The 17860-nt window shown below is 39.0% G+C and overlaps 1 protein-coding gene across 9 annotated transcripts in view; it reads left to right on the forward strand.

Annotated features, from left to right (window-relative positions):
- The window catches only part of LOC308053503 (galanin receptor type 1-like), a 33125-nt gene extending 15415 nt beyond the window's left edge, over positions 1 to 17710 (forward strand). For 3 of the 9 annotated variants that reach the window (XM_080364793.1, XM_080364791.1, XM_080364792.1), the window contains one exon: positions 14373 to 17710. In XM_080364793.1, coding sequence (XP_080220919.1) covers positions 14373 to 14690 — 318 coding nt within the window. In that variant the 3' untranslated portion in view covers positions 14691 to 17710. Of the gene's footprint in view, positions 1 to 1783 lie in introns of all 9 variants that reach the window. The other 6 variants (XR_013923639.1, XM_080364794.1, XR_013923641.1 and 3 more) reach the window with 5 other exon arrangements.
- Positions 17711 to 17860: the final 150 nt, after the last annotated feature.

The raw sequence follows: 17860 nt of genomic DNA on the forward strand, positions 1-17860 counted from the left end.
AGCAAGCTTAAACAAAAATACCTGAAGAACTGAAACTGAAGTACTTCAGTTTTGCTGCAGTTTGCATTTAAGATCTTTCTAAATGTTTGCATCTAAGTAAGTGGTAAATTCAGATCCTGGTTTGATCCCTTTGCAAGCCAAAGAACAGGGTTATTCCTGGCTCAAGCTGCATGAAAGAAGCCAAATTGCAAGTATTTAATGGGGAAAATGTTAAGGATAGAATCTTTTCTAAGATTCTTAGAGTGAATAAGCTGCAATTAATAGAAGTTTTCAGGTAGCAGAACTCACTGATTTCAGTGATGCAACACCAGATTTACCTGACGTGAAAGGGGAAAATGCTGCTTCAGTCAGAAATGTTACACTTGCTGAGAATGCATTGATAAGTGAAACCATAGGCTTTCTGGCTATTCAAAGACAGCAAGTAATGGAGCACTATCATTAGCTGCTGTCAGGTCACACTCTGTGCCAGTGGCACAGCAACAGTACAACCCAAAGGAGCGGCACATGTGTCCCCCAAGCAGATGTGACATCAGTGGAGATGATGAGGGAATGCTTTGACTTGCTCTCAGCCAATGCATTAGCTGGTTTCAGTGGCTGCCTGCAATATTACAGCAGCCTTACAAGATGTCATCATAATTCTGTGACAAAAATGAGGGTCATTACAGCAAACATGGCCATTTGATTGAAAAGGGTACAAGACACTGAAATTAAAGCTTTGATGTGACTCCAGCAAAAAAAGACAGACAGTGGTACCACAGCTGCAACAAGCTACAGATGTTTTGAAACACAGAACCACTTTTGAGCATGACAAGTTGCGTCCAATGATTTATTCACTAGCATTACAGGACGCCTCTCTAAACCTAGACCATTCACAAGACGAGGAATCCAAGATGCTAGATTTTCAGCATGCTGCAGCTATACCTCATAATAACCTGAAGTGGCACCTCTGTTGATTTCTCTTTCACCAGAGACTCACTATAATGGAGAAAAAAAAAATTACTGTTATATCCCTAAACATAACATAGCCATATGTTCCTTATCTCAGAAAGAAACCAGTCTTAGTAGGTTAATGTTAGGTATGCAGGTAAGGTATCACAGAAAAACACACAGTTCCCATCAACATACGTGTCTTCATGATCAACCTATTCAGGAAAGAACAGAGGTACTTTAGGAGGTTAACTGTGCTTTTTAGCAGCTATGGTAGCACCTCAAACAAAACTCCAGGGGTTTTAATACAAAAATAGTATCTTTCAGGTACATCCTCTACAATATTTTGCTAGAGTTTTAATGGTCTGGCCTGTGCTGCTTCTAGTTGATTTAGAGCTGTTACGGAGTCCTTTATGCCTATAAATCCTAACCAGATTTAACTATAGATTATATTTAGTTTCTACTGGTTCGTTACATTTACTAACATATGCTCAGTTTTATTGGTAGTACACTTTGGACTATCAATCCACAATTGGTCTTGCACCTACACTGCCTGTAAGGATAGAAGTCAACTGATATTTGCAATATTATCTCACAATACAAGATGAACATAAAAGTTATAATACACCACACACAATATTTCCTTGATGTGAGTTACTTTCCCTCTCCCCTTAGAAGTGTTTTTTGATCAAGTTTTCTTCACAGTTGCTAAGTTCACAAAGTAAGCGTAAAGCCTCACAAATACCACTTTGTTATTCTGCTTGTTCCTGAATCTTGTTGAGATTAATGTTATTAGTCCAGCTCATCTGATTTTGAGTGGATTCTGATAAACATTCTTTTAATCACCTTTTCTAAGGCAATAAATTATACAAGAATTAGCTGCTATGTATTGCCTGCTGCTGGACCACCACTAGACCTACATGGAACAGACTACGCTGAAGAATACCACACCTTATTTTGCCTACTGACTTTCTGATGAACAGTGATGCTGCCACACGTACACTATGAATTAAAATTTGAGAACCAAGAGTATAATTTCTGGGCAGACAGTGCAGACTACAAGCAGAAAGCTCAGGCAGAGTTCTGTGTGTTTAACAGCTACCATGAGAAAAGGCAACCAAGATGTGTTGACAATTCTGTTCACATAAAATACAGCAAATAAAGTGCTAAGAAGCGCTGTCATTTTTCAGAATAATTTCATGACTTCATTATTTTGAAAAGTTGCTTTAGGTCTCAAGATCACAAATAAATCCCTCAACAGTCTGGTTGGTTTAAATTCCCCTTCTGTCTTTCCTTACCTATATATGAATGGCCCAGTACCCATTTCTTTGTTATATTTGAAGAGAACGCTACCAACAGTTGAAAATTACTACTGTCATTTTCCCATAAAGCAGGAAGTTACAAAATAACATTTAAAAAATGAATGTCATAAATGAATCTGCATTATTTTCAGATTTGACCTGTAGAGTTAGATGAAAAAAACGCTCTACAGTTTCTTCAGCTTTGGGTTTCCTGATTAGATAAGACTGAGACAACCAATCTTAAAAAAAATACTTTGACTTGACCTGTTCAGACAAGTTAATGGTACAGCACTTTTTCCTCCCTCACCTTAAGTATTTTGCTGTCCATAATTCTGGAATGCCCAGTAGTAATTCTTGTTCCATTTGGCACAGTTAGGCCCAATTAAATAGGTGATCCTTTCAGATGAAAGAAAAATCAAATACATTCCTCTATACACAAACATTCTTTCACAGTTTGTGTCCTTCCAACACTTCGTGTGTAGAAACTGCTCATCTAGCCTTTCTGCAGGTCAAACAGCATCTTTAGCATACCTATTTCAAGTATTTTTTGTTTCAACCACTTCTCTTACCACTTCATAAGAAGTCTTTCTTGGGTAGGTTGCAGACTCACTCAATTCCTGCATATGCTTTCAAAGTATACTTGAAACACATCGAGTGTCAATCATTTAAAGATCACCTTAAGAACACTTCACATTAAAGCCTAACAAGAAATTTGTATGTGTGTCAGTTCTGTTAAATTAGCTTCCTTCATATGTAGTTAATTGGTCTATTAGTGACAAGTAGTTTTGTTTGGTTGTAATTCATAAACTTCATCAGAGATTAAGTGAACAGCTTTTGCATATTTTGCTCAAAGATGTATGACAAATGAATCTTGCTCTACCTTTGAAAGTTTAATATAGCATGTACAGAATGTCTAGCTTGTTCTAAAATATGTGTGTGACTTCAGTGGCCAAACCCTAATTGCCTTGATCTATCAAAAGAAATTGTAACACAACAGCAAAGTCGTCCAATATGAGGTGATAAAATTACCTAAGTCACATCTATTAATTCACAGCGTGTATCTTGACCACACTGATATGGAAAACAAAGTGTCATACTGGTACAGAAGAGTACAGTCTGGAACTGTGACCACTCAGTTTCTACTTCATGCCTGTGATTTCAAGAAAGCAGGACACTTGAGCTAATTTTCCTCTGCCCACCCCTACAGGAAAGGGGTTTGGGTCTGGTCAATTTCATTTTTTTCCTGTTTGTTTTTTCTGTTTGTTTTGTTGAGTTTGGTGGTGTTTTTTTTAAAGATTAAGTAGTAAATTCTGCAAACAGCTATTTGTTCAGATCTCACTGAACATTCACCTGGGCTACATACATGAGTACAGGTCTCAAAAAAATCAAATTGCAGATTCAGAGTCCTTGTTGAGCAAGATTTTCCAGTGAATGGCTGCCTGCATTACCACTGCAAACAGTTTGTTTTATCATTCAGAATTTGAAAAACTAAAATCTCTTCTGCTTTGTGCTAAATGCCCTCCCTGGGATAGAACACTTCAAGACAAAACATAGTTAAGAAACAAAGCAAACAAAAAACAAAGTGTCATAGAGCTTAGGGAAGGGACTTCTCATTGAGCAGCATTCCACATGCTGGCTAAAAACATGTTGCTATTATTCTCCATTATAGGCTGCTTCTAAAAAAGCCCAGTAATATTGGGTAAGATTTTTTAAAGTGTCATGACTCGTTTCTGAACCTATAGCTTTCATTGATCTTGTTGGAGTCTTAGTATAATATCATTCCCTCCACCCCCAAATCCTGTAAACACTGATATAACAGGCAGAAGAAACATCACCCTAATACACAGCTCGAGCCACGGAACACAGAAACACATGCAGTAAGGATTACAGGGACAAATCCAAATTCAAGCCACCCAAAAGGTCATAGAGGAGCCAGTATTGTAGCTGCTATTAGTACATTCTGTGAATCTGGAAACAACACGTGAATCTCCAGAAGGCAAACATTTACAGAACAAGTGAAAGAAACTGCTAGATGCAGACCTAGGGTGATTTCTGAAGAGATGATGATAGCATGGCTAAATGAACAGTCTGTGTTGCGTAAGTATATGCCTGACTTTCCTAGTTGCATTGCTGTAGTAACAAAAGCAAAATAACACTGGATTTAAGTGACTCTGAGCATGTGAAGTGTATTACTGAAGACCAGATACCAGACACTTGGTACTGTAGCTCAGCCTCTCCCTTTAAAGATCATATTGTAATAGTAATCTGTATCAACACTTTTTTATTATTTAAAAAAAAAATGTTTCTTTTTTTTTAATAAATCAAACCTGCAGAAAAAAAGATTAATGATCTACAGTACTAGAAATCTGTTATTCTAAGAACGCTCTTGTTCTTTACCACTTCCTTCTGCCTTTTTCTGGCGCAGCATGGTTTTCCTGTGCCTGCCCTCACAGTGCTGTGCTCAGCCTTCCACACAGGCTTACCTGGTATGCACTGTCTGCACCCAGCCCAGGAGCACCAGCTACCCAGGGACCAAGCAGAGCTGCACACGCAGACAAGAGTGCCTACGGTCTGTTATTTGAGTATGAAACAAAACCCAGTTAAAACAATCTTAAGTTTTTTAGCTATCTGCACAATTAAGAGGAGCTCTGACACATACACCTAAAAAAAGAGCGGCACTGCCACTCAGTTTCCCCTCAAGGGACCCTTGTCAAGCATCATGGTATATGAAGTATATATCTCTAAATAAGTCTTAAATGATAGGTTTCACTTCAGCAGGATTTGAAGACCCTGCTGTTGTCTCCCAGACAACATTGCCACAGATGTACCTGGGGTCCCAGCGTGGATTTCATTCTGTGCATGATGTTTGCAAAGTCACCTTTCCCTTCTCTTCCGTTATTTGTGATCTTTATGCTATCATTGTCCCATTTGACAAAATATTGTACTGAAAGTTTGTGTTATTTGAAGACATGTAGGGACTAGGACAGCTAGGAGGGCCCTGTTTTCTAAGGCCAACCTACTGTAGGCAATGTTTAGATACATGATTGTAAAGTTAATTACAAACACATTTTGTTTGAGTGGGCCCAGTTTATAAGCAGCTTGGAAAGCTCTGACAGCCACTCCCTTGAAGTCAGTGCTCAAGCACTCACTGAAAAGAACAAGTTTGTATTTAACAGAATCCTACAGATGACATACAATCTTCCAGGCACATATATGACACAAAAAAAGGTTGCAATTTGTAATCTACAGTATGATTATGTACAAACTATAGCAGCTTTTTCAGTTTACACACACGTGAGATTTCGCAAAAATTTCCCTTGCACAAAGTTTCTTTTGCATCCTGACTTCATGTTCCACTATCAAAAGAGTTTGGCCTTTAATTCAGATCCCCACTTTGTTATTTTTTATATATGCTTGACATCTACATGTCCATGTTGGAAATGCTCAATTTAATATACTTTTTCCATTTATATGTAATGCTTGTGTATTAGATCAAGGAAGAAGTTTAGGATTTTTTGCAAGCTTAGGCTGAAATTCTGCATGATGATCTAAGAATATGCTTACAGAAGAGATATGGCTGCCTGTTTCCCCATTTAATGCCATACTAGCTGCACAAGTTGCCATCCTTACAATTGAGATGGTGTGATACTGCAGGATTCCCCTTTGCAGTTTTGGATAATTGTTTTGTTTTGGATAAACGTTTCTTGAGGCCAGCCAGCAAGATTACATGCTGAGAAATCCTATGCACCCCTCTATCATAAATAAATATTTCAGTTCTGTTACTTTCTTTCCACATTATGCAGAGTACAGGGAGTCTATAATTTGGCTCAAAGGAAAGTTAACAATTCCCTGTCTGACAGCGCTGAAAAGTGTTTCATAACAGCCCAGCCCTAGGAACTCTGAACGTACATTTGCAGTAAATAAGATGATTTAACAATGGAAATTAATGCAACCCAAGGTCTACTCTGATCATGAAATGGCCCTGTGGTGTTTACTGGTCTCTGGAGCACACCAGGGTTCCTGAACGCTTACTCAGTTCTGTTCTGCACATCTTTAAAGAACAAGTAACAAGACTTGCAAGCTGAACAATCTGAAATGCTTTTTCAAGTTTAAGAATGTTTGTGGGGATGAGCATTTCACAGCTATTTTGCAAGACCCTTTAAAAGGACAGTAGTTCTGGAATCTAGTTCAATTAACAGAGCAATTGAGCCATTTAAATTTAACGAATTAGTACCATGCTTTTCTATTGTTTAGCTACAATAGAAAGGTGAAGCATGCTTACCTGGTGGAAAGAAGTGTCTCTTGTTCTCTATTCCTTTCCTAATAACTCCTAAAACTGTATTTGCCTTATTTTATTACTTATTTTAAATTTCCCCTCTTATAGCCACTACTTGAGAACAAAGCTGTTCAAAAAACTATCATAGGCCCAGGATCTTGCTCCTAAATGGTAATGGTCAGCTCAAAGCACAACTCTTTCTATGAAGCTGACTTTTCCTCGGCTCATATATTCACCACCTTACATTTACTTATATGCAAATTAGCTGTTCATTGCTCCCAGAGCTAAGTAAACACAAATACATACAGAGTTGATTTGGGACCCGCCCTGGAGCACTGCATTTTGAAGGTCATACAACAGCTTGAGGTAAAACATACAGAACTCCTTCAAGACAGATGGTATTCCTGAATATCTTGGCCAAGAGAGGCAGACAAAAGTTGCACGGTAACTGCTTTCCTAGATGCTGAACTGTTTCTTTGGCTTCTGTTCACACAAATGGAAGGTTTTCATATAGGCTTAATACATGCGATGTCCAAGGCCTTGGCACTTGAACAGCTGTAAGTACAACAAAGGAGCACATGTGATCCTGGGATCCATCCAGCAACAGAATATTAATCTGAAGTGAAACACTGCAAGTTGTTTTGCTAACAAAAGCCTAGGGTAGCAGGAATTGAGAGCATCATTACCAATTAGCGGATAATAAGAATATCGTAATGCTCAGAGGCATTTATGAATACAAAGTAAGTATTAAGGGCATCAGCAAAGGAGCTTAGTGACATAATCACAGAATGAGAGATGTACAGATGAGCAGTTAAAACAGTGCAAGCAAGCTGCTGGTAAATGAAGAGTCCATCTCTTAGCGCACAGTGCAAGTTGCCAAAATGAACTGATAACTGAAAACCTGCTTCTTCATGACAGCCAGCTGCCATCTCTGATTGCAAGAAGGAAAATACAGAATAATAGAAAAAGAACATTTTCAGACCACTGAAAAGTACTATCACACTCAGGTATAAAAAGAAACCATTGGGCACTCAGAAGTGCTTCAGAAGTAATTAACAGATGTGCTTGTTCTGAAGCAGAGGAAGCTGCTATCCAACATTTAAGTTAGTTAAGGATAGGTATGGTGGGTTTTGAATCAGCTGTTTGAAACGTGGTGCATTTATTGCTGAGGTATAAGGACATTTCTAAAGATGAAATTGTGCTTTGGGACCTTTCTGTTAGAACTTCAGGGGTAGAAAGGAAAAGGATGTTTGCAAGTGCATTGGGGCAGTCAGATTTGTGATCAAAGGAGAGAAGAACCTGGCATCAGGAGAAAAGAAACTGTCAGTTCTCACTTTGCACACTGGCTTAAAGAGGGACTTTAAGCAAAGGGATGCTCTTGATTGATTTCTGTCTCCAGAAAACAGAGAATCCCAGATTCTAACGCCACAAAAATTGTTTTCCTCAGAAGCTGGCAAGCACTTCCATCAGTACACTAGTAGATTGCACTAAGTCACACGTCCTTCCTGGGCACTGACAGAGTGTACCTGCAGTATCGAAAAGCAAAAGCTTGGGGTACTATGGGTCACTATATTTTTGCCAAGCCTTCACTACAGTAAAAGTATGACATATATAGCCAAGTCTGAAACTCTGTAGCTTACCCAGATCAAGTATGGGGCAATCAAAATGTGCACTGATTGTCTCTCAAACTTTAGGGAAGGGCAGATGCAAGTTAGAGATGAGCCTAACAGGAAAAAATAACTTTTCAATAAAAGACATCATTAGACAGGCTTTGTATTAGAAGCCAAGAGAAAATTCCTGGCCCACACACAAAGGCTGAGGAAGTCTGGTATGGTGTGAGGAAGCAGCATCAGCTAGAATAAGTCTGCCTTTGGAGTCACAGCAGAACATTATTGCTTGAAACTACATTTGGGGAATAAAGGTAAGGATGACCGAAAGTCCAAAACAAGTTCATTATACCCCCAGCCTCCCACAGAGCAGTAATAAAGGAAGGGTCAGTTATTATTTGCTGATGAGACAACGTGGAAGAACAGGCATAGGCTTCTTCATGCTTCTTCCATCAGAATCATGGAAGGAAAAAAAAAAGAAAAAAAAAAAAAAAAAAAGAGAAAAAAAGCCTTCCACCATATTCAGAAAACAGAAGTTGCCTCACTAATGAAGTCCAGTTTTTCTGCAAGGTAGTGAGAATGTACTGTTTAATGAAAACCTCCTTGAATGTCCTTTCCCATTTCTGCGTGACTCAGGTGCACAGTACAAATGGATAGTCTGATCAGCTCTGAAAAAAAGATGTGCAGCTAGCTGCATCAAACTATGACTAGATCAGGAAAGTGACAATCTCTCTACCATTGAAACACAGAACAGACAAAGCAGTCTAATCCTAGGAATGTTTACGTTTATTAATCAAACACATCAGGTAGTTCTGCCAAAGATAGGCAAGCCCATGGAATACTTGAAGCATTTGACTCATTACTGGGGAATCTTAATTTTGCCCTTGACAAGTTGCCTGACAAGTTGAAGCAGCTTCATTAGAAGCTTATCAAGGACAACAGCTCAAAACACAGTTAAATGCTAAAGACTTCATCTTCCTCCAGAATGAGGCATCTCCCCTAAAAAGCATTTTTAAACACGCTTCCCATTGCTTTTTGAAGGACAGGGGAAGGCTAAAAGCAAGAAATAGCTTCCCCAGGGCTGAAAAAATTAATCAAAGGGAAAACAGACAAAGAAAAGCAGGAAAGCATAGATGAGAGTCAGATTACCTATACTTGCTTGTTGTTTTGTGATTTTTATATTTTAGACAATCTGCATGGCAGAAACAACAAGGGCTTGAATAAGAGAGAAGTTTATCCATTCATTTGATGCAAAAAAAATAATTTATTACTCTTTTAGTCAGAACCCATGCTGTTCATTCACTGTATAGCTTAAGCACACTTTGCACAACAAATAATGCACTGTTATTTTGTGAAGCTGCTTGAAAGACTTCTAGGAGTATTTAAAGAGAGTTAGATAATCCAGTAGTGACCATTGTACATGTCTATTAGGGATCCACTGAACCCTCAGAGAAGAACCAGAAGGCTAGCTACCATTAAGCAGGCACAGCTAGACCAACAGTAACCCATTAACTGTGCAAATTATCACAGCCCACTGAACGAACAGTACACAAGCTATTTGGTTCAGTCCTCTGCAGCTGATCACAGGCTCTATTAACATTAGTTTTAGCTACATAGTTGCCACATGAAAAGCCAAACATAATGTTTTGTTTCAGTTAATCTCTACCTTAACTAGACACTCCCTAACCTGAAAAAAGACACAAGTTCAGTTTCCAAAATGTGTTTCTTGAGTCATGAATTATGTATTACTGCTCAAGTATTGTCTCTTTTCACCTGTAAAATCCCAAATAGCCTCAGAAACAGCTTTGTGCTAATACCTAGCAACTGCAAATTCATTTTTTTAGTACTCAGCCCTTGTTAAATGCACAGCTTGTTGTTTCATAATAAAAGGAAAAAAGAATCTAGGTATATATCCTTTATTCAAAAGAGTATTTCAGCACAGTGCCCCCTAATTTAAGCAGAAGGATGCTGTGAAAGGTTGCTCTGGTAACAAGCCTAAGCTACATAATATTGCCAGAGGGTCAAAAAGCAGCACCATTATTACTGGTGAAAGCTAAGGATGAGACCTATTAATAATTTCTTTAGTACCCATCATACCACAGTAGATGAGCTAGACACCACAAGACTACATCTATGTCTTTCAGTTCCACCAACTTCTAATCATACCAGTATATTTTTAAGGGCATTTTAAGGATCCCAGTGTGGCCAGTTTGAGGATGTTTGAGAGCTGAGGTTGTTCACTCACATGGAAACATGCTTTGTCACCTCATATGTCAGACAGAATTCTAGCAGGCAAAACAAGGAAGCACCTGAAGTATGCCAGGTACAGGATGAACCTACAGGTTATTGCCTTTCAAAATTAATACAGACTTACTTGAGAAACCTATTTGACAAGAATCCTTTCTTTTTTTAACTTGTATTGTAGGTAACCATTTTCTCTTATCTGCACAGAAGTCTTGATCCAATGCAATAACATCTTCCTAAAGAGGTTAACAGATTTAACTGGTTTGTTAATGTAGCTAAGAGAAATGAGGGTGCTACTTTTGGCTCACATCCAAACACATTTTTCACTTCAATAATCATCTGGTTTTGTTGCAGGAGATCATTGCTGCAGACCGTATGTAAACACAGCAAAAAGGGTCCCTGTCCAACACAGAGAAAACTTCCCTTTATCATGCCACTGATTCTTCTGCAGTGTTAAACAAGTAGAAGAAAAAGCAGTTGATGTGTAAAGCACATTTTATCCTTCCCCCATATTACTACTGTCCTAACAAGCAGAATATACTGTAAACATTTCAGTGTGATTCACTCAGATATAGGTTCAGATTAAATATATGCTACAAACAATAATTAGAATTCTAGTGTGCTATCATGTTCTGCAGGTTTTAATACTGTTACTTAGGAAGGTCAGCATAATATGAAGGTCTTGATCCAGCTCCAATTGTCTAGATAAAGTAAGCACTAGCCAGATACTTAATAAAGAACTATATCTGAACACAGAAGTATAGCAGCTTCCTAGAGCTTCAAGCAGCTTTTGAAGTATTTTAACATTAAAATTTTAATTTAAAAAACAACCATAAAATTTACCATTAAAAAAAGAAAAAAGGTTTTAAAAGTTCTAAATAATCTTAAGAAACTTGAAGAGCATTATTGGACAGTTACTAAAGTGAAACAGAAGAATCTGTAAGACAAATATATTTCCTGCGGTTTCACCCCATATCTCCAACCCCTCTGGATAAGCCAGGTTATAAACATAAGACTTCATAAGTATTTTAGCAGTGTCTCCCACTGTTTTGGTGTATGGGACTGTAATCAGTTGTTAACAATCCCAGATGTTATGCACCAAGATCTAATCACCTTGTGTTCTTTCTGCTATGAAGTAATGTCAAGCCGCTCTTCCCTGGAGCATGCTGTCATTTCTCCATGCTGTCATCATCTGCAGAACATGATCCTGGTATTTAGTCTGCAATACAGAAGCCTTCTGTTAGCCAGTAAATATTCATGAACACAGTAGCTCATTGGTACAGGAAGACAACAAAAGCCATTGATAAAGTAGGCTCTAGAAGAAAGAAACTTTATTAAGTGTTTGGAGATCCACTGACAAAGGGGAAGACTGCAGATACTCTGCTGTGAAGTACTTCTGTTGTGTCACTACTGTGTTTCAGGGCATCAGAGGATCCATCTAAGACTTAATTCCTTAGGAAACCTTGCTTCATTAGTTCTGGTACTCATTACTCCCTTATTCTCCTCATATTACATTTCCAACAAGGCCAAACATATGCCATAGAGGGGCAGACTTAGTAAAACATGCTGCAATTTCCATCTCACCCAAAGCACACAGCCACAGAGAGTACCAAGACAGGACCAAACAACCCATGAAAGGCCCTCCTAGTTTCATGGGGAATACAAGAAAATCTCCTTCCTGAGTCCAGCTCTACTCAGCCACCTGTGTCACCACTGACATACTGCCTGGGAGACATGCTTAATTTGGTAAGTCACACCAACTGCGCAGTGCTGCAGAAAGGTCAGTGAACACACAGAAGTTTTGCAGCAGCTGTTGTGTTTGTTGTTTTTTGGGGGGACTGAGAAAAACATTTCCCTTCTAAAAGATCATTCCAGTTAAGGTGTGAAATATATGTAAGCTTAAGTCTTTATAACTTCTATTTATACATTTTAGCATAACAGGTGTAGTGATAGAGTGCTTTAAAACAAGGTATGAAATCCTGCAGGTCTTCTCCAGCAGACAAAACAACTAGATAAACCAGATATAGTCATTATAACCACTGATTAAATGAGGTCTCGGTCACTGGAAAATTATCCCTTTTCTAGGAAGGTAATTACACACTATTCATTTGAAATCATGGAGGGAATTATTGACAGAAGTGTTGACTTAGACTAGTAAGGCTGTAAACCTTAAGATGAAATGAATTCCAAGCTTCAATTTTCCTCCATTGCTTTTCTGCTACTTATACAACAATTCTCCTTAGGGGAAGGATATCACCTGCATATTTGCAAATTTTTGTATTTATTAAAATGACGAAATACAAATGAGAAACACTAAATACTGAAGTTGAAAAGCATACATTTTGCTGAGAATAAGGTGAAGGGAGCAGAGGGAAGTCACCTGCTCTGCATCTGCTACAGTACCCCAAAATGGAGGGCTTAAATACGTAAAGAAATGTTCACCTTCCATTACCACTAGTATTCTTGAAAATGCCCGAAGTCAAGTGGAACAAGCCCTATAAAAACATTAGGAAAGGCTCTCAGGGTCCCCAGGTCATAACCACTGAGGCTTGCTAGGAGTGTGCTAGAAGTAGAAAGTGAGATAAAAGCAACACCCTCAGCCTTCTCGAGCTTGAAAAGCAAGATCCTGCTCCTATAGGCCTTAGAGTCTTACAGAAAGGAAGCTGAAATAAATAGTTCACTTTAATAGAATAAAAGGATATTTACTGTAGCTTACAGAAAATAAAAGTAATTCTTCATTCTCTTCAAAGGCTTCCAGGAAAATAATAATAATCTTTTAAAAATCCAAAAAATTTAACAAAGAGTGCTTTTGTTGTAACACATACCCTTAACTATGCCAGGCTGAGGAGTTTTTGTTCAAGAGGAGAAAGACTTGTTCAATGAAGTTATTCCTTGGTATGCATCCTGCAGATCCCCTAAACATTAGCTCCACAGCAATATTTACATGGCAAGGAACTTGGCCTACCTCAGCCAGGATCTCCACTTATGGACAGCTTGGACTCGCAGCTCCAAAGTACAGGTGCCCCAGTTTTTGCCTTCAGCCCCTCTCCCCAAGCTACCATTTCCCCTCAACAAACGGAACAAAGCGCAAAGAAACAGTCTGCTAAAATTCACACCAAAACAACTCAAGCAGCTCCTACCACCTACCTTTGGTCAAGGACCAGCCTCTCCCTGCACCCTTCCCACCCAGCCACCCCCTACACACTACTCTGCCGTGTTCCTCAGCCCTGACAAGGCCCCACCTCAGCCCTCATTCCTCTTTCCCAGCTGCAGCTGTGGTAGCCCCACAGCTGCAGTCAACAGCTCACCTCATGTTAACCCTCACTTTGGATGGTGACCTCAAAAACCACTGTTTTCAGGAAAATTTTACCTCAGGTCAAACTGTGGGGCTTACCCAGCCTAACTGGAGAGCAAGCACTGAGGGGCGCACCTCTAACCCTGCTGGCACACACAGTGAGCCTCCCGCAGGTAATCATCGGGCTAGGAATATTTCTAACCAAAGAGCATCTGCATATTAAAAAAAAAAATCCTCTACGCATTGTTTTTCTTGGTTTTTCCTGTAAAAGGGAAGCTACTAGAAAAATCTTTCTCCTCAGGTCAGCCTTTGTTACTCCTCTCAGTGGCGTGTTTCCTTGCAGCCAGTTTTTCCCCTGCAGTTATTTTTGACAGCCTTAATGTTCCTCACTCTCCAAATGCTAGGAAATATTACTTCCAGCCTTCCATGTAACATAATTAGCATTACTATTGCAGCCTCTGTATTGTTTGAGATTTTTACAGGTGCTATCTCCATTGCCTATAGTGTTATTTGCTTGAGCCAAAACCAGGCAACCCTTGTTTTCCAGGCAGGAGGGTTGTTTTTTGGCATCCTTTTTCATATTGTCATAATTTGCCCACCTGGCAGTGGTCAGTGTTGCCTGTGTGATGTTGCCTTCACTACTGACAAGAGGGGAGGCAAACTCGTATCACAGACTTGCTCGATCACTGCGACCATTTGATATGTCATCTTGCCTTTTTCAGACGGTGCAGACGGTGCTTCTCGTGGTGGCTGTGTTCCTGCTCTCCTGGCTGCCACACCACATCATCACGATGTGGGCAGAGTTCGGGCAGTTTCCCCTGAACAACATCTCCTTCACCTTCCGCATCATCTCTCACTGCTTGGCCTACGGGAACTCTTGCATCAACCCCATCATTTACGCTTTCCTCTCAGAAAACTTCCGCAAGGCCTGCCGGCAAGTCTTCACCTGCAGGTTCTTCCTGTGGCCGGATACCACCGAGAAACTGGTCAGGATACGCATGGAGAACTTCTCTACCACGCACTCAACCACTAAAATGTAAATTGGACTCACAAATGCCTTTCTAGAGAAGGGGAAAGGGTGCTGTCTGGGGAGAACAGGTATACAAGTCCATTTTAGGGAGTTGCAGCCTGCAGCAATGTGGACTTTGTCAGATTACTAAGGTGGTAGGAGGTGTTTTTCCACCTGGCTGTTAGGACACTTGACATAGCTTCTCCTAGAGTACATTGCAAGGCACTGGGCTCTGTGCAACAGAAATATCTGAATGTCCTTGCGGTGCCCATAAGATAGAACTCGTATGCAGTTGCAGTTATGCCCATAAACTCTAAAATAAGTTACACAGAAGGTAGCATATGGACAGACAAGAACAGTTAATTATGTGTGTAGAGTCATTAGGAATGTGAACGATGAGCGATATGACATTTAGAGAGCACTGAAAAGCAATTTGGGAGAAGTCAAACTAAAAAGTCTTTGAATATGTCTTTGTTTCTTAAACAAGTTGGACCATATGCAAGCTACATACATTTTTAGCTCATTAGCTGCAATAGGGTCTCTAAATCTCCTTGAAGGCTTTGCTATAGTATTTATGTATTGGGTAGTAAAACCTTTCATGTGAGACGTGTCATGTGGATGTCTGCATTTGGTGGCTCTGTATCAGTTTGAATGCCTGTGCGCTCAACATAATTACTGCTGTTAATCACTGCCTCCAGTAACTGTCTGTGAGCAACAGTAGGAAAGTGGTATTTCTCAATATATGCTTAAAAGAACTGTGGTTTTGTTTGAAGGTAATATTTACAAAAGGCTTTATTGGTAAATATGGTGTTCTCTGAGTATATCTATCCAAAGCTTTTTATTGGTCACTTTAGTATATAAATGCTAAAATTTTTCTGGGTGGTTTTTGGTGGAGTTTTTTTGGGGATAAACTGGTTTGATCAATAGCATCCAAGCAACAATCAGTTTAGAGCATTTGTACTTAGTTCAAGGTTATTGTTTGTAAATATATAAAGTGAATATTTCTTCAAAATTAAGAAGCATATGGCTGAAAGAACTTCATTGTTTCACTCTGTTGTCTAATTTGATAGCAGTGTCCTGCAATCCAGATTAACCTGTCATAGGATTCACTGTAACAATTCCAGATTCATAGACTACGTTACTGATTTTTTAAAAGTGAGTTACAGAAGTTAAACCACAAATTATACATCTAAAAACCACAACAAAAATATCCAAGTACAACATTGTATTCAATGAGAAGACAAATACTTGAAGCTGGACATGTGAGATCCCAAGCAGCAACTTAAATCCCTCAGAAACTTGAAAAGGCAACTCTGTATGTTGAACTGGGAAGCAGTCACCATCACCAGCTGCCTCAGGGAAGAAAGACACTCTGAAGCAGATATTAACTGGGTATTTATGCTAACGCAAGTGAAGCACTACAGCTTTGAAAAAATTCAGATTCAAATTATGTGACACTTGAGATAGAGTCAGCCTGAAATTGCTTAGGCAAAAGCAGCCAAGCTAATATTAGAATTTCTTATCTGGAATGTTTGGAATACAATTTACCTCATTTAAATTAATATGTGTGTCTACAGTTAAGTGAAGCTATTTCTCAGCAGTTCAGACTACCTCGTATAATGCAAGATACATATTAAGAAATGGAAACAGGATCTCCTGTAAATTACCCTACTAGACTGTCCCCAGGTTTCTGTTTAAGGATTTACCCTATTCTTATGTGTCCACAACAGAAGCTGACCTGTATAAATTGCCTGATTTGCAGTGAAATGAACCACAGATGAGAATCAAATAGTCCATGCAATGAATGGGTGGAAAATACAAAGGCTTTCAGCCTCTGAGCGGATCACTTTTCCACTGTATTTTTTAAATTTGAAAGCTGTTGTATGATATGATTTTACTGCAGCTTGTAAGTTCCCCTAGGAGCCCCTTAACTGCAGTATGAACCGACCACATATGTACAATATCTAGGATAAGGTTATACAGCCTTAGACTTAAGTGATTACCTGGGCAAGTTTTCTGTTTGTTTAGTTTTTACTCACAGTATACCAAGAATAAGATTATCTCCAGTACCTTATTTCCTCTGAAACCAATGATTTAGACACTACGCTGTGATCTTTTCATTTAACAGCTTATTCTTTCTACAGACCCAGTTTTAGCAGATACCATGGGAAAAACAACCACTAAAAGAAAAGGCTGTGATAAATCACTGCAACAGAAATCAGAGCTAAAGTGCTATTTTTGTGTGATTATTTACCATGGATACAAACTAGCAGCTAGGTAGGAAATAACCTCAGCCTTACTCTAGTCCTTTGAGTTAAAAGGAGAAAAAGAACAATAGCACTATATTCAAAAGAAATCTTGTACTCACTGTTACCAGTGAGTCATCAGCATCCAGAGTCAACATGCTTATTTCCTTTAACAGGAGACTTTTTTTGTGTGTTGGGGTTTTTCGTTTTTACAATCAGTTCAGAGACTGGACATGTCACTACAGCAAGCAGAAAAAATGAGCATAGACTTAAGGCTTTCTTTTTTTTTTTATTTAATAGAACTTGAAGCAGCAAGATACCCTTTCTCAGTGAAAGGTAAACATAAAATTACAAATTAAGGCCTTAAAAAACCTTCAAGCTTTATTGTGCCTTCTCGTTCCCCCAAACCTTAGCAATAACTGGTGTAGAACTCTCTGGATGAACTGCTACATTACAAGAAAATCAAATATAATTTGTCTTTCAGTCTTTAATTGGCCAACGCTATAGCAAAATTAGGAAAAATGTTTTCTTTTATTTTCCCCTGCCAACAGTAGTGATTTTTAAGTTTTAATAATGAATTTTTAGCTGCTGGTGGTGGGAAGCAATGAAATACAAGAGAGCTGCCCATCACACAGGCACACTTTCATTCTGCTTTGAATTTAAGTTAAAAGCCTCAACAAAATTAAACAAAATCAACTGATGAGATCACTCTTCAGTCTTCTCCAAAGGCATTTTGTTAATTACTAGCTTCCTTTTGGAAAGCCATGAGTTGTGATGCCTATGGAAATGACAACTGCAGCTTCCAGAACAGTGCACAAAGTTAACCTGATCACCTGGTTCTGAAACTCAACTTTTTATTCTTCCAGTCTAGCTTACACAGAGAAGCTCATCTGCTCTGCCTTAAGTGACTTCAAGCTTGGCCCACAAGGCCATTAGGCCTAAGTCCCTTCGGCTA

This window comes from Falco punctatus, assembly GCF_963210335.1.
Source record: "Falco punctatus genome assembly, chromosome: 14".
NCBI classification, from domain to species: Eukaryota; Metazoa; Chordata; class Aves; order Falconiformes; family Falconidae; genus Falco; species Falco punctatus.